General features: G+C 42.5%; 2 protein-coding genes across 11 annotated transcripts in view; both read right to left on the bottom strand.

Annotated features, from left to right (window-relative positions):
- Nucleotides 1-1,295: 1,295 nt before the first annotated feature.
- Nucleotides 1,296-8,344, bottom strand: LOC115174485 (lysosome-associated membrane glycoprotein 5). Of its 2 annotated transcripts, XM_029733049.1 has the most exons (7): nt 8,170-8,344; nt 7,690-7,789; nt 6,592-6,770; nt 5,993-6,124; nt 5,677-5,773; nt 4,601-4,789; nt 1,296-2,575 (listed from the first exon to the last, which is right to left on the bottom strand). In XM_029733049.1, the coding sequence occupies exons 2-7, from the start codon at nt 7,745-7,747 to the stop codon at nt 2,397-2,399; spliced, it is 834 nt and encodes a 277-aa protein (XP_029588909.1). In that variant the 5' UTR covers nt 7,748-7,789; nt 8,170-8,344; the 3' UTR covers nt 1,296-2,396. The 2 variants fall into 2 exon arrangements, with proteins under 2 accessions (XP_029588909.1, XP_029588910.1); XM_029733050.1 differs by lacking the exon at nt 8,170-8,344 and having other exon boundaries at nt 7,690-8,156.
- A 3,945-nt stretch (nt 8,345-12,289) lies between these two features.
- LOC115174483 (1-phosphatidylinositol 4,5-bisphosphate phosphodiesterase beta-4) overlaps nt 12,290-25,995 on the bottom strand; it is a 135,134-nt gene continuing 121,428 nt past the window's right edge. For 8 of the 9 annotated variants that reach the window (XM_029733040.1, XM_029733039.1, XM_029733046.1 and 5 more), the window contains 8 exons: nt 23,325-23,440; nt 22,976-23,051; nt 22,531-22,706; nt 22,096-22,197; nt 20,654-20,711; nt 19,564-19,650; nt 19,378-19,414; nt 12,290-15,473 (listed from right to left, as the gene is read on the bottom strand). In XM_029733040.1, the coding sequence (XP_029588900.1) occupies nt 15,388-15,473; nt 19,378-19,414; nt 19,564-19,650; nt 20,654-20,711; nt 22,096-22,197; nt 22,531-22,706; nt 22,976-23,051; nt 23,325-23,440 (738 nt within the window). In that variant the 3' untranslated portion in view covers nt 12,290-15,387. The remainder of the gene's footprint in view (nt 15,474-19,377; nt 19,415-19,563; nt 19,651-20,653; nt 20,712-22,095; nt 22,198-22,530; nt 22,707-22,975; nt 23,052-23,324; nt 23,441-25,995) is intronic. The other variant, XM_029733047.1, reaches the window with a different exon arrangement.

The following is a 25,995-nucleotide window of genomic DNA, read 5'->3' as shown; positions in this document are numbered from 1 at the left end:
CAGTTCACTGCTGTCCATGGTGCTGATATCTCCCATTGCCGCTAGTTGCTTGTTGTTTAAGCTATATCCCACCTTGTCCACATAACATTACAGATGACCAATAATTATGGTTTTGCCCATCCCTGATACCAAATACCAAACCATGGGTTTTAATTGAATATCCCCCTAAACATAGATAATAACGTACTAATGTTTGGCGGGGCACTTCAGCGGACACTGGTGTGACTCCAAAATAGCCTTGCCTCTTTAGCTGAAACGACTAGAGGACTAATAGATAGATACACGCATCACATGACTAGACAATATAGGAGGCCAATGCTTTTTTCCCCTCTTAGCTCTGTTCCTGTGTGGAAGGAAACTATAATAGGATATTGATTTGGTTTGACCCATAGAAATAGATAGAGGACTCATCTTTATGTCTGTGTCATTATAGCATCTGTGACAGCATGGGCAGCGCCATTGAGGCTACAACCCATAGGAATCCCCACCTAGTTGACTACTTTGACTACTTTAAAATGGTGGAAGCATGGTGGAAGCCCTCAATGTTGCTGCCCATGCTAAAACAGCCTTTTGGCCACTAAAGGCCTCTATCATTCTCTATGGTTTGACCCAGGATAATAAAAATCCTCTTTCATGGTAAGAAACCTTAAAAGGAAGACAGGTAATGCAATTTTTGGAAGACAGGTAATGCAATTGTTTGGCTTACCCAAACTCAGTGAAGTAATTTGATTACTTTCAGTTACTTTTTGATTACTTTCCCCTTAAGAGGCATTAGAAGTAGACAAAAAAAATTGTTAAAGGCGATATGATTAATGATGTCTGTGGTGTTCAAACAAAGAGTTGTGGATGTCATGCATGCTCCATTTATTTTCAATTGGACTTGCTCATATCGCGTTTCCTCTGACGGCCCAGTGTCAAACGACGAGATCGATACTCCATCTCCGCCTCGACACCTCGGCCACGCCATGCCGGACAGGAGCATCGATCACCCAGGTTCAGTCGCAGCTCTCAGCCGCTCCCGTGGAGGACTCATGGTTAAGACTTTGATAGGTATGATGAATGTTACCCCCCCCCATCTCTTTCAGTTTTTAAGTCCATTCAGAGCGACAATGTTGTATGTTTTGTTCTCATGTTCCGAAACATTTGGCAACTGCAGTATCTGAAAAACCGGCTACTGAAATGTATTTTACAATGCCTATCCGACAATCTGAGCGAATGAAAGCTGTCTAAAGGTAGTAGACAAGTTTGATAGTGAGCATACACAAAAAAAACAGGAAAAACAGGCTTACACAGGCTTAGGATGTCTCCTGTAAAATTTATTTCAGTGAACATTAAAGTAGCAACAGCATAGTTTTCTATGCGTAGTCTTTCTGAAAATAGTGTACATTTATTCTTTTTAAATCTTAAATATCTTTGCACATTTCTTTCACAATGATAAACGTTCTTCTTCTGACATTCTGATATGAGATAAATGTATTAAATATTTTTTTTTTGGGGGGGGGGGCACGTTTTTACAGACCATGTTTTCCTTTGTTTTACTTACGTTTCATTTTTTTTTCTTGATATAATTCCATAAAGTCAGATCTGGAAAACGATCCGTCATACCAAAGTAAAGTATTACTGTAATGATTTATTTTTCATGATTTCTGAAGTTCATTGAGACACCTGCACAGTGTACACACACACCACAACACTGTCCACTTTCACCACGATGATTGCATTCTAAAACAAAAAGTAAAAACTGGAGTTAGTTAGGAAAGTAAAAACTTCAGCTGAACATCAACTCTGGACCTGCTACCCGCGAGGTTTCTTTTGCAGCGCGTTTACAGAAAAGACAGAGACAAGTGATGGAGGGGGGGGGGGGGGGGGGGGGGGGGGAGGTGACGACAAAAGCGCAGGCTTCTCGACAAAACAGCGATTTCTGGACATATAAACAACAGAACACACAGGGGTATCTCAAGTTAGCCATATCGCAAGTTAGGCCTCCATAAAGTTATGGCCTACTCTCCAATATATGGGGAGTTCAGAGCAGGGGAAGTCACATTGGTTTGACTTTGGAGAGGCAGGAGCGTTGTGGTTATAATCGTAGTCTAGTACCTTTTTTTATATCCTTGAATGGAGAGTAGTCATGTCGTCTTGTTTTTAATGTCCTATATCCTTGAACATGGAGAGTCGTAGTGATTTGTAATGTCTCATTCCTTAGATGTCTTGAACAACATGTTGTGCTTGTTTCAATGTCCCATTACCTTGTACATGGAGAGTCATTGTGTTGATGTTGATCTAATGTTTGATTCCTTAGATGCTCTTGAACATGGGGAGCCTTGGAGTGTTGTTCTACTGTACTATCCTTGACCATGGAGAGTTGTCATATAGTGTTTGTTTTAATGTCCAGTTCCTTACATGTTCTTGTACATGGACCGGTCGCGGGGCAGCTGTGGCTGGGTGACAGCGGTCAGTTTGAGGTGGAAGTGGTAGACTGACAGCGTGATGACGATGATGAGGCCCAGGATGAAACCCAGGATCAGTGGAAGAGTCTCCTCCAGCTGTTCCCGCTGGTCCGTGATGCACTTATAGGCTGCAGGGTGAAACACACACACACAGAATACATGAATGTGGGAATAGAACTGTGTGTTGTGTGTGTGTGTGTGTGTGTGTGTGTGTGTGTGTGTGTGTGTGTGTGTGTGTGTGTGTGTGTGTGTGTGTGTGTGTGTGTGTGTGTGTGTGTGTGTGTGTGTGTGTGTGTGTGTGTGTGTGTGTGTGTGTGTGTGTGTGTGTGGGTGTGTGGGTGTGTGTGTGGGTTTGCAACTAAAGCTACATGATTGGCCTGCAAACCTAATCCTAACCTTAACCCTAAACTCTAACCGTTACACTAACCTAACTTTAACCAATAAGGAAATTCAAAATGAATTCACTGGTCAGTCAGGTCCCTTTAGTATTTCCCATGTCCACAGTGAGAAGAGTCTCCTCTATGTGAGAGAGTTAGACCCATGTCCACAGTGAGAAGATTCTCCTCTATGTGAGAGAGTTAGACCCATGTCCACAGTGAGAAGATTCTCCTCTATGTGAGAGAGTTAGACCCATGTCCACAGTGAGAAGATTCTCCTCTATGTGAGAGAGTTAGACCCATGTCCACAGTGAGAAGATTATCCTCTATGTGAGAGAGTTAGACCCATGTCCACAGTGAGAAGATTATCCTCTATGTGAGAGAGTTAGACCCATGTCCACAGTGAGAAGATTCTCCTCTATGTGAGAGAGTTAGACCCATGTCCACAGTGAGAAGATTCTCCTCTATGTGAGAGAGCCTTAACATGACCTCACTGATTAGTATTAGATCAAAGGTCAACACATAATAATATGAGGTCAAAATGTCCCAGAAACAGTCTCACTGGTCTCTAAATTAGAAAGTGTCATATTTAAGGGCAAAAGTCAGGGCCTTTAACTAGTTAAGCTCATATAAGGTAAGCAATATGTAGTACTGTTTACATGTTCTATAGCCTTCTGATGTCCTGGATCATGGGATGTATTTTCTTCATTGTTTATGTTTTCAATGGTGGCCTACTCTGGTGGTTTGCAGATTTCCCAGAATGTGGCTTTAAAGGTTAATACAGTATGTACCAGATGAAAGGCCACTGTATATCAAGGGTTAATAAACACTATAGTTGAAGGGCACTGTAGCAAAACGCAGTCTAGTTTACTGCAGTCCAGAGAGAGAAGAGTGATAGCCCTTAGAGGACACAGTGACTGACAGTATATATCTAACTATAGTCATAAAGTCTGCATTGAGGACAGGGCTATAACTACAGCCATAAAGTCCTAATGACCTCTCTCTCTTTCCCCTCTATCTATCTCTCTCTTCTCTCTCTTCCTCCCTCCCTCCCTCCCTCCCTCCCTCTGCAGCCATGCTCTTCAAACTGCAGCAACCAGCCCCCCCAGAGAGAGAGAGAGAGAAGGAGGGTGAGGGAGAGGGCGAGGAAGGGGGGGGGAATGCAGTTTGTAGGGGTTGTGAGATAAGTTCTCCAATACTACTGCACGGTAATCTCTCATTATCATCATCATCATCCTCACTAGTGTCATATCTCTCCTCAAGGTGACAACCTTTATTATACTGGGCTGCACATTTGACATGGGTGGGACATTTGCTGATTTTGCAACATTTGCCATGAGAGGAGTACTACCATAGGCTGTTGTGCTGTACCTTCACTGAACATGGCTGGTATGATGTCATGGATAGATCATGTACCTTCACTGAACATGGCTGGTATGATGTCATGGATAGATCATGTACCTTCACTGAACATGGCTGGTATGATGTCATGGATAGATCATGTACCTTCACTGAACATGGCTGGTATGATGTCATGGATAGATCATGTACCTTCACTGAACATGGCTGGTATGATGTCATGGATAGATCATGTACCTTCACTGAACAGGGCTGGTATGATGTCATGGATAGATCATGTACCTTCACTGAACATGGCTGGTATGATGTCATGGATAGATCATGTACCTTCACTGAACATGGCTGGTATGATGTCATGGATAGATCATGTAACTTCACTGAACAGGGCTGGTATGATGTCATGGATAGATCATGTACCTTCACTGAACATGAAGTCTGAGTTGATGTCGAAGGGCTGGATCTGAATGTCACTCATGGCGACAGTCACTCCCTTTTGGTGGTCACTGGAGATGAGGGTGAGTGTCTGCTTAGCCTCGCAGACATACGAGCGGCCAGCGGGGGTCACTAACGCTGACAGACCGTGGGAGCTGGCTGTGTGCTTCCCAGCTAGATGGAGAGATGGGATAGGAGGATGCAGTACGTGAGGAAACATACTATATGAGTAGGTAGGTCTAAAAAGAAGAGCACAGAAACTCCCACAAGACTGACAAAGTGAGACACACAGCTAGCCAGACAGACAGACGCGCGGACACAAACAGGCAATCCCGAACGCACGCACACGCACATCTACACATGCACACACAAGCATGCATGCATTTCATACAGAGAAACACAAAAACACAACATTTATATAAATAAGTAAAATAAAGGCTACAAAATATTGAAATACATTTGGAATAATAGAGTATTCATATTAATATTTATGAAATAATTTGGAACAAATATCGAAATGTAACAACTTCTAAGTATAAAACGTATAAGGGCTATAGGAATCACTTTGTTTCTACACACGCGTAAAACGGCCACTGCGGCAGATGCACACCAATAGCGTATCCAGAAAAGACGGGCTTTATATCCAGCAAAAAAGTCACCGTTTTCTTTCAATAATTCCGTGTTCAACTTCTGCCTGTCCCGTCATGAGTTTTAAAATGTGGATTAATACTGAATCCAAAAAACTGTGCTGTTGGGGTAGGCTACGGGAATTTCAACATTAGCTCATCATATGTCTAATCGGAATTACTGAAAGAAATCAAAAGTTACGAAAAAAAAACATAAAACAGGAACATCATAATAATAATTATAATAATAAGAATAATGTTTTGTAGAAGAAAAAAATATATAAAAAAATCTCCGAAATATCCAAAGGCCTAAGACGCATGTGAATTGCCTTTCTTTATTGCACACGTTTAGTGCAAATATGAAATAATTATTCAACGAAACCATTTCGCAAAACATACACAGAAAATGCTGAGTGGGATATAAATGTTACTCACGGTTGTATGGGTTGATGAAATGCGTTTTCTCCGAGGTGTCATAAACAAACTGCAATTTGCTAATCTTCCACACCTCATCTCCCTTGTCACGGGTTTCCTGCCACACACACACACACACACACACACACACACACACACACACACACACACACACACGGTCATCACCAGTAGAAGAACATTACGGATGTAATGTGTAGGCGTTGTTATCTAAACACATTTTTACAAGAATCCCACGTGGGATAAACGCTCTAAATGATTTTGGGTGATTGTAATTAGACACGGTTGCCTACTGACTGTTTCACAGTAGGGGACAAACCTTGACGAAGTTGATGCGGAGTGTGTAGGCCTTATCCTTCCACGAGATGTGTATATCGGCGTCCTGGCTCCCGCATTTCCCTTCAATGTCTGCCCCGCGAGGCAGAGCCAGATACGCATTCTCCGTGATGAGCTGCAGAAAACAGAAGTGTGTGATTGATTGTGATGATCACACGCGTTTCTCGATAGACTAGTCTTCTTTGACGATAATATGGACTTGTTTCACACTGGCACGCTGTTGCTACAGTCGACCAATACGGCTTTCCAAAATCCATAATTTTACGCACAGCCCACCGCGCGTAATACCGTGGCATGAGTGCCCCATGTGTGTCTAAATGAGAGTCAATTCTCACATACAGAAATGTGTCAGTCTAAGTTGACCACGGAAGTTTTGACGGGCTGTGTCCACCCACACATTCCCATCAGTATACTTGGCTATTATAGCGAGGATACGGTCCAAAGGGTAAGTGCCATGAAAAGTAGCGTTAAACTAACTGTATTATCTACGCAGTTGTATATAAACTCTTGACTTGAACACCTTACGTGCGAAGTAAAAAAAAAAAGAACACAGAGCCATGAAATATCGGAGTTGTTACTTACGTCTATCCCGTTGATCGCGAGGACGTCGAAGGGGACCGTGAAGCGGACAGCAAACTCGACCATGAGGCAGGTGGTCCCGTTCTCCCGGACCACGAAGATGTCTTTGTCTGGGTTGGTGGACAGACCGGAGAGATTCTCTCCCTCCTGCTCAGCCGTCACGGTCAACCGGGCCAGGATCCCTGAGGACGAGGTGGTACTGTGTAAGGGTCATGTCGGCAGTGTAGAGGAACAGTGGTGATAGAGTGGCAAATACGTGACAGTTTACGGTTTTTTTTTTTGGTTGCGTCATCGATATTGCAATGAATATGCTTAAAACACGTGAGGTCTGCAGAAGGAATAGAATAAAATAGAATCTGTAGGCAATAGTACAATGAAAGATGGTTCACAGGAATGTGTTTTACTGTCTCTTACAGACTGGAGTGCATGCCCTGCAACATGCATGATCAGCAAAACCAGGCAGCCCGAAGACTCAAAGATTCGACTCAAAGGGGCTTCTTGTCTCCCAGAAGAAAACTGTTGGGAGCAATGAACGAGGACCTATAGCTTCGCTGGAGTACAGCTGCCCACTTAGATGTAACAATACCCAGCTACACGACACGGGTGTAGTATACAGCTTAAATCTCACTGCATGCCTAAGCTAGAAAAATGGGCAGGACATAGAGATGTCCATACCGGTGAGCCTAATACACTATGTTATAATAATGACTTGCGTTTTAGTCTTTTTCTCACAATGAGCTTTTCACTGCGCTGACGTTGAATACAGGTAGGGGCTGTGCTACTACGCACACACTGAACAGGAATGTGTCTCTCTCTCTCTCTTTCTCTCTCTCCCTCCCACACACACACGCACACGCACACACGCACACACACGCACACACACACACACACAAAGACAGCCAGACACGCAGGCTGCTTTGTGCAGTCACGACCAAAATATCGTATGCAACGCACGCACGCACGCACGCACGCACGCACACACACACACACACACACACACACACACACACACACACACACACACACACACACACACACACACACACACACACACACACACACACACACACACACACACACACACAGACAGTCGTCGCTTACCGAACAAACGTAGCAGAAGTCCTGCGCTGTCCAAGGTGCTGAATCTGAGCCGCTCCATTGTACTGGTTCCAGGTGCTGAAACGGCTAACTGACGGGTAGCCTGTGTAGTGAACCAGCAAAGAAAGAGAGAGAGGGAGAGATTGAAAGAAAAGAGAGAGAGAGAGAGCGATAGAGAGAAAGAAAGAGAGCAATGAGGGATTCCGCTGCTCAGCGTCCGGTAGTCACGCTCATATCACCGCGAATGCAGCAAATCTCCAGGTGGACGTGAGAGAGATAGCATCCGGTTTGCTGCGCATTAAAATGCCACAGTTGTTCAGTTGCCGCTTTCGGAACACCTTGTACTGCTCTGGACTCTCTCCTCTCTCTGAATCCAGTCGACGAGAGAGCTTTAGGTGAGCGTCACCTGCGGCAATGCAGAGTTTCCCCTGTACATACCAACAGACAGACAGTGAGCCGGTAACAACGCTCTGGGTGACTCACGTGATTCACCGGGGGAGGAAGTTCCGTTTCTCTCCCGAAGTTTGTTTCTTCCAAAGAGCTTCGCTGCAGCAACCGCAGCTAGTCCCGCAATGCTTCTGTTTCCATCACTGTGGTTGCAGCGTGTGTGTGTGTGTGTGTGTGTGTGTGTGTGTGTGTGTGTGTGTGTGTGTGTGTGTGTGTGTGTGTGTGTGTGTGTGTGTGTGTGTGTGTGTCGTTGCTACCCCCTCCTCTCTGCCTCTGAGCTAGATTGCAGCTGCCGTGGTGTATGTGCGTGCGTGGATTGCAGTCTGGCAACGCGCTCTCTCTCACACACAGCTCAGCGTGTGTGAACTCAGGCTCCTCTCACACCTTTGTCCAAGACATTGTTCATAATATACAGCCTACATACACACCCTTGACTACCGTGAGTGTAGGATTAAAACAATTCTAAAACGTCACTAAACATATGAGTCGAAACGAATGAATAGGTGTGACGTATCAGATGATGTTAGACTCCACCGCTTGGAATCCGGCAACAGTGGACATCGTCCGGTAAATGCGACTGACTCAGAAAAGAATAGCTGACAGAGATAAAACTGTCAACCGTTCAGCTGAGACAGTTGATACTCCTGTGCTCAAGTCACCCCCCCACCCCCACCCCCACCCACTTCACAAACACAGGCAACAATCAAATCTGCATCATTACAGTGAACAGAAATATTCCTATAACGCGCTGTGAATGTGATAGCATTCTCAGTATACTTGACCCAGTACATTATATACTTGACCCACATTTCCCAACCGTTATGAATAGCTATGCAGGTGGTGGCGTTTGCTATTCATAGTAAATGTACATCATCTTTATGGTAGCGCAGGAATCCTCTTTGTGCGTGAGGCTTCCCCGTGGATATGCCTTTACGTTTGTCCCACCCCCTTCCCAACACTATACAAGGGGACCGTGTGTATAGGTTTTTGTTCCAGCCCAAAACAGTACGAACACACCTGATTCAACTAATCTCATAGTCCTCAATCTAAAATCACGAGTAGGTTAGTTTAATCCGGTGTGTTAGTAGGCCTACTTCTGGGATAAAAGTAGTGGGAATAAAAGCTTGCAAATACTTCGGCTCTCCAATGGGACATTTGGCTATTACGCATGACGCACAAGACATACGGTTTAATAAGAACGGGCCGTTTTAAAATTGAAGTCAAGCTCGCACTTCACGGCGCTTATACTGTCTATATATGAGGGTGTTTCGTACTCAGCGGAAACGTCTCTGAACGCGCCATTCCTCGCGGTGAACCTAAGGCGGGATCTCCTCCAGACGCGACCTCCTGCGCCTCCTTCCCGCTCTGTTTAAACGCGGGGAAAGTAAATCTCCCTAACAGTTTGTTACCCATCACTGTTAAAGTCGTTGAGGAGCTGGCAACAGGCAGCGTAACATGTGCAACGTTGGTGTTGGCAGTTGGTGGAACGTTTCTCCACATCGTTTTGAACGGTCAGGTAGCACAGGACTGATACTTGTGGACAAACTGCACATTTTCTGGTAATAGCTATCGTCAAATCGCCTCATATTAGTCAGGTGCTGTTTTGAGTTTGTCCTTATCCGATTCGTCTTTGCCTTTGTTGCCTGCGAGGGCAGTTAGTAGGATACCAAGACGAGAGGCAGACGGCGCAGCTATTGACGCACAGCTTTTGGTGGTCTTCATGGTGTTGTCAGAGCTGGTCAACTTGCCCCCAGGTTTGGTGACCTTACAGACGTTTTTCGGGCAGGTCAGGTTGTTAGATCTTAGAGGGGAGTTGGGGGTGAGGACAACCGAGAAAACCAGCCCCTGTGGGTATGTGGGGCTGTCAGTCTCTATCTCAAACTCCTCAATGGAATCCATTGACAGTAATTGACTCTTTAAGACCAGATCATTTATTCTGCGACCCGAAGCCCTCGGGAGCCATGTGATGTCCCGTACACGCGTTGGAGACACGCCCGAAGAACATCTGGGATCCAATAACTTTCTCACCAACTTCTCCTCAGTTACGTTACAATCCGAGCTGACGTGGGAAGGGACCATATTTCTGACCTCCAACGTCGTTCTCATTCGTTTTTTTTGTTTGTTACTGGTGAGCGCATAAAAACAGTCTGTGTGGCCGAGACATTTTGCCACCTCCATCGCCGAGTTACCAACTTTATTCAGTCGGAAGCCCCAGTCTCTTGAAGGCTCTCACCAAAAACGCAACGACCGTTGAGTGGCCTGTCACTGCCGCCCGCATCAGCGCAGTTCCCCCACGCGTCAACCATCTCTGGATCTGCATTGTTTCTAACCAAAATCTTCACCGCCTCCAGGTTACCTTTTTCAAATAATTAACTGAGCTCAGTGTAGCCACTCTTGTCTTCACAATTGACGCTGGCGCCTCTATGGAGAACCATTTCTATAAAATTGGACCTGGTCCGACAGTCGGGGAGCAGAACAGAGGAGACGAAGGGGGTCTGCGGCCCCCAGTTTTGGAGTCGATGATTTTCCTATCCAGCGCGTCAAGAGAGCCCTCGCCAAGAGGACCTTATCCGTCGACATGGACTTGAGGATTCTGGTGCTTGTTTGTCCGTTGGACTACTCCGGAAGTTTCAACATTATGACTAAACTGATAGAATAACGTTGTAATGTAGGGATATGTTGGAGAAAAGGCATTCCCTGTCAGGAGGAGCAGGTTTGGTGTAACCTCTCTCTCCCAACCTGATGCGCACCACAAAAACATACCGCCCCTCAAAGCTGTTTTATAGCGAAGCCATGGAGTTTCCAGGACAAGGCTAACATCATTACCATACCTTTTCACGTTTTCGAATGGTAACACTAATAGTTTAATTATGAATAAAGCGTTTCAGATGCCGCACCTCCTGTTTGTTTGTAGAGGTTTGGGGGGGCTGTAAATTAATTTAGCGCTTGTTGAATCTGATTATTGAAACTGGAACGCAAACAGCATTCCACCGCTAGCTCCTGCCAGGGTTCATTGTTAAGGGATAGACGCGTGGGCGTCCCCACCCCTCTCAGCCTTCAATGACACATCATTCATCTTCAGTTGTCATCCTTTCATAAGGAAAGAACCAAGATATGTTTTGTTTTTACAATTACATAACATTTACATTCACAGGGATATTCTTGGGAGAGTTTCACACTGTTAAAAAGGAACAGGTCTTACACGTTTGAACACTCCAAACCACCGGTTGACTGAAATGTACATAATTAATGAATTGAGTGAATTACTTGTGCCAAACAGTTAAGTCAGTCTGAATTCAAGGCCTGTACAGAGTTTGGTGGCGAAAAAGGTGCAATTAAGTAAGTTCTCTGTCACTTGTGGCAGTCAGAGGAACAACAAACACAATTAACTCAAATCACACAAAAATAAGGAACACATTTGATAAATTCTACCCGTTTTGGACGTTTGAAAAGGTTCTGAGAATCATTTAGAAAATATATATATTTCCCAGCACTGGGAGCTAACTGATGATGCTCATAGCAACAGAATGCTGCTCAGACCACTGCACTACGGCAGTTCACAATGATAGAAAGACTCAAGAATACTGTGAATACTGATTACACCTGATGGAAATAGCAAGTCTGTTTTAATGATTTGGTTTTAAGCCTTCCCCAAACCATAACCCTAACCTTAACCACTCAGAATGAATACCTAAACTTAAACCCTTTTGAGTTGTTTCTGTTTTACCCTGAAACCGAGAGGAATTAACCCTGAAACCATGTGGAATTAACCCTGAAACCATGTGGAATTAACCCTGAAACCATGTGGAATTAACCCTGAAACCATGTGGAATTAACCCTGAAACCATGTGGAATTAACCCTGAAACCATGTGGAATTAACCCTGAAACCATGTGGAATTAACCCTGAAACCATGTGGAATTAACCCTGAAACCATGTGGAATTAACCCTGAAACCATGTGGAATTAACCCTGAAACCATGTGGAATTAACCCTGAAACCATGTGGAATTAATGAATCCAAAATAGAAGGCATTACATAATACATTGAATTTGAGCAAAAGACCATTCCTCCAGCTCCTAAAAAAATAAATATGTAATGGTGGGCTCCTTTTAGGTTTCCCTATAGGCCAATAAATAAAGAGGCAAGAGGACAGGCTTTATTTTACACCTGGATAGTTTATTGGTACACATACTATAAAACAGTATTAAAGGAGAAGGGTAACAACAGTATTTTCATTGCTATAAGTTCGACAGTAGGCCTACGATATAAATACAAAAACACTCACAGGATGGTCTGTATGTCGACAAGCTACAGTCAAAATAGAAAACCAAAAAAAAAAGAGGAGACGCAAATCGTAAAGGAAATCAAAGGCGACATTGTTCAGCAAAAATAATCCGCTTTCTCAACAAACTAGAGAGCAAAAAGGTTACATGTAGTACTAGTCGCACATAACAGAAACATTCAACTAGTGCAAAAAACATAATATCGTCTTAAACTACACACTATATTTAATATATAATATATATATTTATATACCTTTATATAAATAACCCCTTATTTTGGCATTTATCATTCGTAAAATAATTTAAACGTCCTAGCAGACATTGAGTGGCACATATGAAAGCAATGAAATAAAATGTAAAAGCACTTTGTTTTTACTCGTAATTCTGCACTAGATATGTGGTGAGAGGGAGCGTTCATGTAGTGCGGTGCTAGAGAGAGAGAGAGAGAGAGAGAGAGAGAGAGAATGAAACGGACTGAAACAGAGAAAAGAAGAAAGGAAAAGAAAGAGGACAGTGGTTGATAATTGTCTTTCCCAGAAACCAACAGAAGTGCACTATTCCCCAGCCCTTGATTGACAGGGTCACCGGTGAACACGTTTTGGTCAAAAGCAATTGACTACATACATTCCCATATATACAATACTCTCTCTACACCAATTGAGTGAACTACAGCAGAATTATACAGCAGAACGTTTAAAAGTACAAAAATCTGCAGGGGTTGTTGTCACTTATTGTGTATTCTGTGTAATATCGGTTTTGGTCTATCTTTGTGAATGTAATGCCATGCAGTATGAACTGCCTGACCGCACATTTGTCTGTCTGTGTACACAGTAAATGCCCACAAACTACAGTACCCATGAATGCTTCATAACACTCCCACAATGCATCTCTCACTAAAATGGCCGCCTGTCCAATTCTGTCACTGCCAGAGGTTAGGCTACCCTTTACCCAAATCTAACCTTCACCATCTGTGGGATGAAATTATATCTGACACTAGATCAGATGTTAGGGGCAACTTCATCCAACTCCATTGTGTCATCATGGCTGAGACACAGCGAGCGACGAACCTCTTAAGTCCATCCTTACTGTCTCTACAAAAACAGAAACAACAACAAACTAGCACTTCCTGTCCTGACATGGTTTGTTTTGATATTCACTCCAACAGCCAATGAAGTGGTTTTCTACGCAGCTTTGCTTCATCAGCGATAACACAGCACGGGTATATCTGGATCGAAATTAAATCAACTAGAAACGCCCGCACAACATACTGTACTGAGCTGCTAAGGGATGTGTTGCCAGCTAGCTCAGAGACCAGTAAAGGGATATTAATAAGCATGTAAAAAAAAAAACATGTAATAAGCGTGTAATAAGGTTGTAATAAGCCTGTTATTACCATACCTAATCTCCCTGGCTATGGCACAGGCAAGAACAGTACAGGGATTATATTACAGCTGAGGTACAGTCAGAAGTGCATCTCAGAGAGCACATCATTTTAAACAATGTTTTCATTACTGAGGAACAAGCAGAGCCAGATGGGTGTTTCACTTACATTAGGCTGATGGACTTATAGGGAGTCAAGGGTCTATGAAAACACACTGTAGTGTACATATTGTTGAAAATGGATCCACACTGGGCGTTTATGAAGATACTTTATAGGGTCCTTATTACGTTTGCCATTGACAAGTACAATACATGAACTGGTTATTTCCGAAGTAGCTAGAGAGGCCAGTGAAAGAACACTGGTCTATACAGTTATAACCCCTGCATACACTTCTGGGGCAGTGTGAAAGAATCAAAGATTCTCTGGTTGTAGGCTTTAGATTTCTTAGGGGGGGGGGGGGGTTAAAATCATATAATACACATTCTGATGAAATAAAAAAGTGTGCGTGAAGGACAAGCCGCAGTGTTCAGGACTACCTGACGTTGGGTTTTGGGTTTTCTCCAAACAGCGTTCATCCAACGTTTCTCTTAATCTTTTTTATTTTTATTTTTTACATTCTTATCAAAACACAGAGAAACCTAGTGCACTGCTACATTCTCCAATTCAGTTATGATGGCCTACCACATTTAAAGTGCTCAGGACATTACCTCAACTCTTGTGTAGCATACAGTATAATTCACATATTTTGTGCCGACATAAAATTCATAACTAATATATACGTATTTTCCCCCGTCCATATTCTGGTGCTGTTATTGATACCCGGTACCATTAAAAATACAAAATAAAAGTCTTAAAAGAGTTTGAACAGAAAACATCATCTGTTACCTTCGGGTTGAGCCGTCACGACAACAGAAAGAGCAGACGTGATAATACGTGTGTGTACGTGTGTTGTCTGTGTCGTTATGTATGTGTACAGTGACTATTGATAATATCTGCAGACATTGCTTCCATTAAAAACAGATTTAAAAAAAAAGAAGATGGATGGAGGTGTATAAAAAGCAGATCCGGGAATGGGAGAGGGGTGGAAAAATGGAAAGGTGAAGGTGGGTTGTGTCTCTCAATGTCTCGGATGTCCCGTCCACCTTCCAACAGCAGTCGCTCGTCTTACTGTCAATCACTGGTCTGCACCGATGGCTCCGCGGCACAGGGGAGTTGGGGATGTCTCAGAGTGGGGTTCTCAGTGGAGGAGTGGTTGGAGTGAAGGAGGGCAGGGTTTGGGAATAACATGTGGGATAACTAACTGAGAAAGTGGTCAGAGATGGGAGGACAGACCATGTGTGGGAGCGGTTCATTGCAGAAGGAGATCTACAGGGATAGAGAATGATGAACTATGACAATATTGCAGGTTGAGGATGAAAGGCGGGATCTAGGATGTGTGTGTGTGTGTAGTGGGGTGTGTGAGTGTGTCTGGGCCTCTGTGTCAGTTGTTTGAGAGGGTAGTGTCTGTGTGTGTGTGTGTGTGTCTCAGGTGTTAATGGGGGTGTTCAGACCACTGTGGCTGGTCTGGGCAGTGTGTGTGTGTGTGTGTCTCAGGTGGTGGGAGTGGTTAAACCACTGTGGCTGGTCTGCGGTCCATCTCCTCCTCCAGCTTCACCATCTGCTGGATGTCCTTGGCCTGGAGGGAACCAACACACACACACACACACTGTTACACACACACACACTGTTACACACACACTGTTACACACACACACTGTTACACACACACTGTTACACACACACTGTTACACACACACACACACACTGTTACACACACACCTCCCAATGCAAGAATCCACGCACAGACTCCTACCAAAGACAGGTACAGGATTCGACACTGTACTGCAGCAGTGGAAACCACACTAACAGTACAACTACATAAACTAGGTCCGGTCCCAAATAAACCCTTCCTGTACCGTCCCCCAGTGTTGCAGCACAATGTGACATGGTATCCAGGTGTCAGGAAGACTCGCAGTGAAGCGGCAATAGAACGTCTCCTGGGTCGCTGTGCTTTAGTAATGCTCCCATGAATCATCATAATGATCAATGACTCGTGTAGACAGTGAAGCAGCGATAGAACGTCTCCTGGGTCGTTGTGCTTTAGTAATGCTCCCATGACTCATCATAATGATCAATGACTCGTGTAGACAGTGAAGCAGCAATAGAACGTCTCCTGGGTCGCTGTGCTTTAGTAATGCTCCCACGACTCATCATAATGATCAATGACTCGTGTAGACAGTGAAGCAGCGATAGAACGTCTCCTGGGTCGCTGTGCTTTAGTAATGCTCCCATGACTCATCATAATGATCAATGACTCGTGTAGACAGTGAAGCAGCACTAGAACGTCTCCTGGGTCGCTGTGCTTTAGTAATGCTCCCATGACTCATCATAATGATCAATGACTCGTGTAGACAGGACTGACTGCTGACACCCTGAGTGCTGCATATTAAAAAGGTTGCAATGTAGTTTATTAAAACAAAGACGAGCTCTCTCTCTTTCTCATAGAATGACATATCATCTGCAGGTATAAAGGACCTGCAGTGAATCCACTTTGACTAAACAGAGCAGATACCATCAGATTCAACAGAAATAGGAAAACTGGAGTTGGAAAAGTTGGCCAATCAAAGGGGGGGGCAGGGAGGGAGGGACTGGGACTATGCAATGAGACACACAGGTAGATCTGTGGTCACTTCAAGAAAGGTCGTAAGGAAGGAAGCATCAATAGTATTGGAGCAGGGTGTTACAGTGGTTGCTCAATTAAAAGTTTTACTGCGGGACTTAAAGGTAATTTGTGGTTTAGTACGGTACCCTGCGTCACTACTTCATTGCTCCAGACCAGCGCAAGGGGGAGTTAGAGCACTGATTATGCTTTTGGGTCCCAAGGCGCTGCTACTGTGTCTCTAAAAATACACTTGTTGTTTTGTTACTACTCGTCAGTATTACTTCCTAAAACAGTTGTTACACTAAGGTTTTTATTCGAACAGAAATTTAGACTACAATTAGGGTGTGGAAATGTTAGGATTATTTTGTTCTTACTGTAGTACTCCCGACCGGTCACGTTGTACAGCGCCCGAGTGACACAGTGGTGTAAGACACTGCATCGCAGTGCAAATGCGTTGCTACAGATGCTGGTTCAATACCTGTGCCGGCCGCGACCGGGAGACCCAAGAGGTGATGGTAGGCTTTTGATTTCTCTCCCTCTAAAAACATAAATAAATCATTCTAAATAACAAACTGGCTTTATTTACAAATTAGTAACAATGTCTCACCCCATGTTCAAGAATGGCCTTTTTCTCGCTCACTTTAAGTTATTTGAAAACAAAATCATCTCCAAAACATTGTTATTTTTAAAACAAAGCTATTATGAATTAATTTAGAATTACATAAAAGCCCCTTAGATATTCTCAAAGATGTATTATTAAACCTGTTTTCCACAAGCGGAGCAGGCTGTGAATTCTGCAAACAACGTTTCTAGTAGGACAATATATATATTGGTCATATTGGTCATGGCTCCCGAGTGGCACACAATGGGATTGCCTTGCAGTTCTCCAGCTTTATCCACTGACTAGGGAAACGCTGACTAGGGAAACGTTCCCGCTGTTCTTTGTGTCTGTCTGCACGTTCAAACTAATACAATATAACTATTCATTCTCAGACTGCACAAATGCCTAATAAACAAATGCAGGTTGGCTTCTATCTTCAAAATACATTATTATTATGCATCACATCCGACCGTGATTTGGAGTCCCATAGGGTGGCGCACAATTGGCACAGCGTTTCTCTCCCTCTAAAAACAGAAATAAATGTTTTGGCCTTTGCAAATATTATTTTGGCCTTTATTCAGATTACAATCGCTCACTTTCGTTTTTTTGAAAACTAAATAATCTCCAAAATATCATTATATATAATCAAGTTGATGGCACAGTCACATAGCCCGGCACCTACATAAAGCTGAGTGACTCACTAATTCATGGCTTTGGATCAAAATAAATAAGTGCCAACATTCTTTCTGATAGTCTTTAATAAAGAAATGTTTTGGTTATCCTGATCTGGACAACATGTACAGTATTATAATAGGACAATATACCTTTGCCAACACCTCTCTGTATTTTGATACTTTGTGCAAGGCAACTGATCAGCATTAAAAACTTTGTGGATGGGGCCTCCCGAGTGGTGCAGCGGTCTAAGACACTGCATCGCAGTGCAAACTGCGTTGCTATACAGATGCTGGTTCAAAACCCGTGCCGGCCGCCACCGGGAGTCCCATGAGGCGGCTTTAATTTAGAATCATCCAATCCTCTCAATGTAATTATTGGCGGAGAGTCACGTTATTGAAAAAAATATTTTTAGATATACTGTAGGTCTACCGTAGGAGAAATTAGTCTCACTAGTGTTGAGTAATGTGCTGTTAAAAGTGGTGTGTGTCTTATTTATTTAAAAAACATATTAGTTAGAAGTTAGAAGCAACAGGATTTGAAGCAATAACTATTTCAGCATCGTTTCGCACTGCTCTGAGACAAGCATGAGGACTGGTCTTGATAAATCAATGAGATTTTGATTTTCACTGAATCTCCATTTGGGTATTGGTTACACTACAATTAGGGTGTGGAAATGTTATGCTCTACGTACTGTAGCCTACTCCCAACCGTCACGTTGTACAGCGCCATATTTTCCTAAAGGAGTGGCGCAGCGGTCTAAGACACTGCATCGCAGTGCAAACTGCGTTGCTACAGATGCTGGTTTGATACTAGTGCCGGCCGCCACCGGGAGACCCATGGGGAGGCTTTTGGTTTCTCTCTCTCTAAAAACAGAAATAAATAATTCTAAATAACAAACTGGCTTTATATACAAATTAGTGAGAATGTCTCACCCCATGTTCAAGAATGGCTTTTTGTCGCTCACTCTAGGTTAAATGAAAACCAAATAATCTCGAAAATATTGTTATTTTTGAAACAAAGCAATTATTATTACTATTAATTAATTTAGAATTATATAAAAGCCCCTTAGATATTCTCACAGATCAGATTTGCTCCAACGAAAAATACCCCCATGATCTTAATCTAGAATCCTCCAATCCTCTTATGCTCTTAGTACTGTAGCCTACTCCCGACCGTCATGTTGTACAGCGCCATATTTTCCGTTCCATCCTAACGGAAACCCCGAGGGTTTCGAAACACTATAATATTAATCAAATTAATTCAGCTAAATTTCTTAAAATCAATCCCATATACTATGTTCTTACAAAAAAGGTTTTACATTCTATCGTAATGCCAATATTGAAGACTATTAAATGCTTCTCAAAGACGTCGTCGCTGGTGGTCAAACTAGCATTAATGGTAAAAATGTCTGACAATTAAATAACATGCCATAGAATTCTGCAGCTGCCCGCAAGGTGTGCTGCAACTTTTAAAGGAGGAACCACTGTATTGCTTGATTGGAGAAGGGTAAATTGAGAGAGGGATGGTGGCTGAAAAGAGGGAAGGAGAAGATGAGAAAGAGGGGTCAGAGGTTAGGAAGATGGGACGGATGGACGCGCCTACCTTGACACTGTTTATTGGCATGATGTGATTTCAAAAGCTGTGCAAAAACAAGCAAATCATATTATAAAAGGGATGAGAGAGAACATACATGTAACATACATGTACAGGCCATGACGAAATGACGACAAACAATGGAACTATGATTTATTTGTGTGCTAATCTGATCCTAAATCAGCGGCGAGTTACCTGCTCATTGAACTTGTCCAGTTCCTCTAGCTGTTCTTTCTGAGACTTCTCCAGTGTCTCCATCTCCTTCTGCTGCTTCATAGCCAACTAGAGATGGAGGGAGGGAGGGAGGCAGGAAGGACAAATATGGAGGGAGGAGAAAAATGTGATTTATTATTTTACTCACCTTTTATTTATTCAGGGGAACTGAATTGAGACCAGTGTCTCATTTAGAATGGTGCCCTGAGGACACAACTTACATCAATACGGCAACAACAGAAATATAAAAAACTACAAGACAGCTATAAATACATTACATCAGGTTATTACAAGTAATAATAGTCAATTGAAACAATAACACACTTCAGGGAACTCATTTAACAACAGAGTTCTAAACTGCCAGGGAATCCAGGTGTAATTTGTTTTGTAAGGTGTTCCATAACCGTGGTGCATTAAAACTAAAGGCCTTGATCGGGAGTTCCATAGGGCGGCGCACAATTGGCCCAGCGTCGTCCGGATAAGGGGAGGGTTTGGCAGGGGGGGGCTTTACTTGGCTCATCGCGCTCTAGCGACTCCTTGTGGCGGGCCGGGTGCCTGCAGGCTGACGGCGGTCATCAGTTGAACGGTGTTTCCTCCGACACTTTGGTGCGGCTGGCTTCCGGGTTAAGCAGGCTGGTGTTAAGTTGCCGGTTTGGCGGGTCATGTTTCGGGGGACGCATGACTCGTCCTTTGCCACCCGAGCCCGTTGGGGAGTTGCATCGATGAGACGAGATCGAAATTGAGGAGAAAAAGGGGGTAAAATCCCCCAAAATAAAATAAATAAATGAAAACTAAAGGCAGATTTAACAAACTTCGTGGAGACAAGCGGGACCTCAAGAGTTAACCAACACTGCAAACGGTTTTGGTATCCCATATTTTTATATTTCAGGGAACTTAGGTATGTCGGAAGCTTGTGGAGCAAGAGATGGAGAGAGGAGAAAGATGGACAGAGGACTAAGAGTAATTTACATCAACATGTATCGGCTAAGCAAACCATTACAAGGCTAAGGCCTTAGTTGATTCACCTCAAAAGTGTCACAGCATTAGAATTAGCAGAAGATAGAACACCAACCCTTTTCCTCTCCTCAAGGAACTTTTTGGTGTTGCTGCTGTTCAACTCTCTAACTCTCCTGTGAAGAGAACGAGAGTGAGATTATAAGATTATAATAATTCATCAAGAAGTACAGATACAGTGTAGGCCCTTTCCTGCAGTCAAATGACCAAATCGCCCTATAGTGGCCTCATGGGTGGAATATTATTAATATCTTTCATAATTTCATAATTAATAAACATATACTTTTGTTTTAACGCAGAAAACGGTTGAGTCATATTTCAATATTCTGTGATGTATATAACGTGTAATATTGGGATGCAAACTCATAATTGAATACATTTCAACTCTATATCTGACATGGTACATGTGCCTTCTTTTTTTAAGCCCATAACCATGTGTGTGCGGTGTATACTTTGGTTTCAAAGTAGATGTGTTTAGGACTACCAAGAAACACTTTGTGTGACCCTGATTTAGCCCACTGCAGTAAAAGGTTGTTAAAGATGGAATCCACAGTAGGGGGAAACAGCGCCACTGTCCGCCCCACGGACGTTGTTATTGTTTTGTTGACAAAGCAGAGGTGGGGAGCACTGGAGGAGCGTTGGGCAAAAAAAGAAGAAGATTGCAGTACATATACTGCTGTTTTATCCCGTGTGCAATGATGTCCGAGGGAAAAAAACTGTGTTGGTTGTTTGCAGTAACTTCTTTGTTGTTGTAATGTCACAATAGGACATGGCAGTTTCACCGTTACGGACTCCATCTTTAAGGGGTGTTCATAGAGTATGCGTAAGACCTACATAGTATATATTCATCCTGACATAACCTACAGGTATTTGCCAAAATAATGGAAACACTTGAGTAAATGAGGGATACAAAGTACACTGAACAAAAATATAAAACGCAACATGCAACAATGTCAACGATTTTACTGAGTTACAGTTCATATAAAGAAATAAATCGGTTGAGATAAATTCCTCAACTGGCAGCTTCATTAAATAGTACCCGCAAAACACCAGTTTCAACGTCAACAGCGAAGAGGCGACTCCGGCATGCTGTCCTTCTAGGCAGAGTTGCAAAGAAAAAGCCATATCTCAGACTGGCCAATAAAAAGAAAAGATTAAGATGGGCAAAAGAACACAGACACTGGACAGAGGAACTCTGCCTAGAAGGCCGGCATCCCGGAGTCGCCTCTTCACTGTTGACGTTGAGACCGGTGTTTGTGCAAACAGCGTGGCTATCTCAAATGCCGACTGTTGCGTCAATGGGAACTGGACGTTCTAAATAAGCGTTCTAAATCGTACGCTCCAGGGACCACTGTAGAATGACCACACCCGTTTGTTGGCACGTGTGAAAAAGATTAAGACGCTTTATGTTGGCGTTTCCTTTATTTTGGCAGTTACATGTATATTCTCCAACCAGTATAAGTCAGTGAGTGATTAGTTGGCGCTGGCAGTGTGACCCACCTCTCCCTCTCGGCCTTGTTCTTGATGGTCTTGTCCTGGCTGATGGCCTTGCTGTTCTCCATGGACGTCTTGGCCTGGTTGGCCCGCATATCCTTGCTCTGCCTGAGAGGGAATGGGACAACAACAAAGTCTGGTACGGAACCTCATCAAGTACACATACACCTGACCGGACAAACTCACACCTCAAAGTGCCCAAGATGGGTTCACGTGTCAGATAATCAAGGACATTCAGGGACATCACACCTATAAAATACATAACGCATGTGTGACGTCCCACGCAAAATCTCTGAATTTCCCGGTTTGAGCAGTAGGGTCAGTTGTTCTGGCTGTGTGCTACAGTTCGTGGACGAGTTTGAGATTCAGTGTTTACTTTGTGCGCCTTGCACGTGCGTGTGCTCGTCTCTCTCTCTCTCTCTCTCTCTCTCTCTCTCTCACCGTTCGTGGATCAGTTTGAGCGATAGAGTCTGTTGTTCTTGGACTCCACTCAGTAGTTTCTTGAGGTTTTCACACTGCTGGACCACGTGGCTGTCCTTCATATCCTGCTCAACACTGCTGTGGGAGTTGATCATCTCTGACCACTCCTTAGTGTGCTGGGCTGTGATGTCCTTCACCTGTAGGCCACAGGACACACACTTATACATTATATTATCTCTGACCGCTCCTTAGTGTGCCGGGCTGTGATGTCCTTCTCCTGTAATAAACACGTTACTTAAACACTACACACTAAACACTCCTTAGCGTGCTACACTGTGATGTCACTAACATAAACCCAGAAGTACAATCACATACATTCCAATGAGGGAGAACTAGAGTGAAACTAAATCACTTTTTCCCCCACTGCTCTCAGAGATGCTTGTAACGACGGACACTGCAGGGTTACCTTAGCCTTGTGGTCAGTGGTCAGGTTCTCCACTTTACTCTCAGTCTCCTTCTTCATCTCCAGACAGTTGTTTTCTCTGTAGGGACGACAGAAAGGTACTTGTTAGCTAGGTGAGACATGGTAGAACATATTCACACCTGATCTCGGTTAACCCAGAACAAAAAAATCTCACGGAATTGGGCCGATGCTCAATTTACATAAATCTGTGCCAACGAGAGATTAATTCACGCCTAATGGCTTTGTGCTGGTGCAAGATATCCCAGAATGAATGTTTAAGTTCAGCGTTTCATTATCATTGATTGATTGACTGACTGACTGATTGACTGGTCCTTCAGATCCTGATATTTACCCTCGTTTCTTGATGGACTTCTCCAGCAGCTTCTCCTGTGTCTGCTTCTCCTTGTCGTGCTGAGCGATCATCTTGTCCACCTGGGTGCAGTGGGACTTCTGCATGATGGTGCGGTCCTGAGACGAAACACGCCGTATTAATGAGGATATCAGAACTGAGATGGCGTGGTCCGACCGTTCTTAATCAAGAAATGTAGCATTACAGTCGGCCAGACCATATAGCTGAGAACTAACACAACATCAGTACAACATATTAAACTACTGGGTACATGTGTTCTAAAACATCAGTACAACATATTAAACTACTGGGTACATGTGTTCTAAAACATCAGTACACCATATTAAACTACTGGGTACATGTGTTCTAAAACATCAGTACACCATATTAAACTACTGGGTACATGTGTTCTAAAACATCAGTACACCATATTAAACTACTGGGTACATGTGTTCTAAAACATCAGTACAACATATTAAACTACTGGGTACATGTGTTCTAAAACATCAGTACAACATATTAAACTACTGGGTACATGTGTTCTAAAACATCAGTACACCATATTAAACTACTGGGTACATGTGTTCTAAAACATCAGTACAACATATTAAACTACTGGGTACATGTGTTCTAAAACATCAGTACACCATATTAAACTACTGGGTACATGTGTTCTAAAACATCAGTACACCATATTAATCTACTGGGTACATGTGTTTTAAAACATCAGTACACCATATTAAACTACTGGGTACATGTGTTCTAAAACATCAGTACAACATATTAAACTACTGGGTACATGTGTTCTAAAACATCAGTACACCATATTAAACTACTGGGTACATGTGTTCTAAAACATCAGTACAACATATTAAACTACTGGGTACATGTGTTCTAAAACATCAGTACAACATATTAAACTACTGGGTACATGTGTTCTAAAACATCAGTACAACATATTAAACTACTGGGTACATGTGTTCTAAAACATCAGTACACCATATTAAACTACTGGGTACATGTGTTTCTAAAACATCAGTACAACATATTAAACTACTGGGTACATGTGTTCTAAAACATCAGTACACCATATTAAACTACTGGGTACATGTGTTCTAAAACATCAGTACACCATATTAAACTACTGGGTACATGTGTTCTAAAACATCAGTACACCATATTAAACTACTGGGTACATGTGTTCTAAAACATCAGTACACCATATTAAACTACTGGGTACATGTGTTCTAAAACATCAGTACAACATATTAAACTACTGGGTACATGTGTTCTAAAACATCAGTACAACATATTAAACTACTGGGTACATGTGTTCTAAAACATCAGTACACCATATTAAACTACTGGGTACATGTGTTCTAAAACATCAGTACAACATATTAAACTACTGGGTACATGTGTTCTAAAACATCAGTACACCATATTAAACTACTGGGTACATGTGTTCTAAAACATCAGTACACCATATTAATCTACTGGGTACATGTGTTCTAAAACATCAGTACACCATATTAAACTACTGGGTACATGTGTTCTAAAACATCAGTACAACATATTAAACTACTGGTACATGTGTTCTAAAACATCAGTACACCATATTAAACTACTGGGTACATGTGTTCTAAAACATCAGTACAACATATTAAACTACTGGGTACATGTGTTCTAAAACATCAGTACAACATATTAAACTACTGGGTACATGTGTTCTAAAACATCAGTACAACATATTAAACTACTGGGTACATGTGTTCTAAAACATCAGTACACCATATTAAACTACTGGGTACATGTGTTCTAAAACATCAGTACAACATATTAAACTACTGGGTACATGTGTTCTAAAACATCAGTACACCATATTAAACTACTGGGTACATGTGTTCTAAAACATCAGTACAACATATTAAACTACTGGGTACATGTGTTCTAAAACATCAGTACACCATATTAAACTACTGGGTACATGTGTTCTAAAACATCAGTACACCATATTAAACTACTGGGTACATGTGTTCTAAAACATCAGTACACCATATTAAACTACTGGGTACATGTGTTCTAAAACATCAGTACACCATATTAAACTACTGGGTACATGTGTTCTAAAACATCAGTACAACATATTAAACTACTGGGTACATGTGTTCTAAAACATCAGTACAACATATTAAACTACTGGGTACATGTGTTCTAAAACATCAGTACAACATATTAAACTACTGGGTACATGTGTTCTAAAACATCAGTACAACATATTAAACTACTGGGTACATGTGTTCTAAAACATCAGTACACCATATTAAACTACTGGGTACATGTGTTCTAAAACATCAGTACAACATATTAAACTACTGGGTACATGTGTTCTAAAACATCAGTACACCATATTAATCTACTGGGTACATGTGTTCTAAAACATCAGTACACCATATTAAACTACTGGGTACATGTGTTCTAAAACATCAGTACACCATATTAAACTACTGGGTACATGTGTTCTAAAACATCAGTACACCATATTAAACTACTGGGTACATGTGTTCTAAAACATCAGTACACCATATTAAACTACTGGGTACATGTGTTCTAAAACATCAGTACAACATATTAAACTACTGGGTACATGTGTTCTAAAACATCAGTACACCAT

Source organism: Salmo trutta, chromosome 35, assembly GCF_901001165.1.
Source record: "Salmo trutta chromosome 35, fSalTru1.1, whole genome shotgun sequence".
Lineage (NCBI taxonomy): Eukaryota > Metazoa > Chordata > Actinopteri > Salmoniformes > Salmonidae > Salmo > Salmo trutta.
The sequence above is the reverse complement of the archived record's forward strand: the minus strand, read 5'-3'. Positions and strand labels throughout refer to the sequence as shown.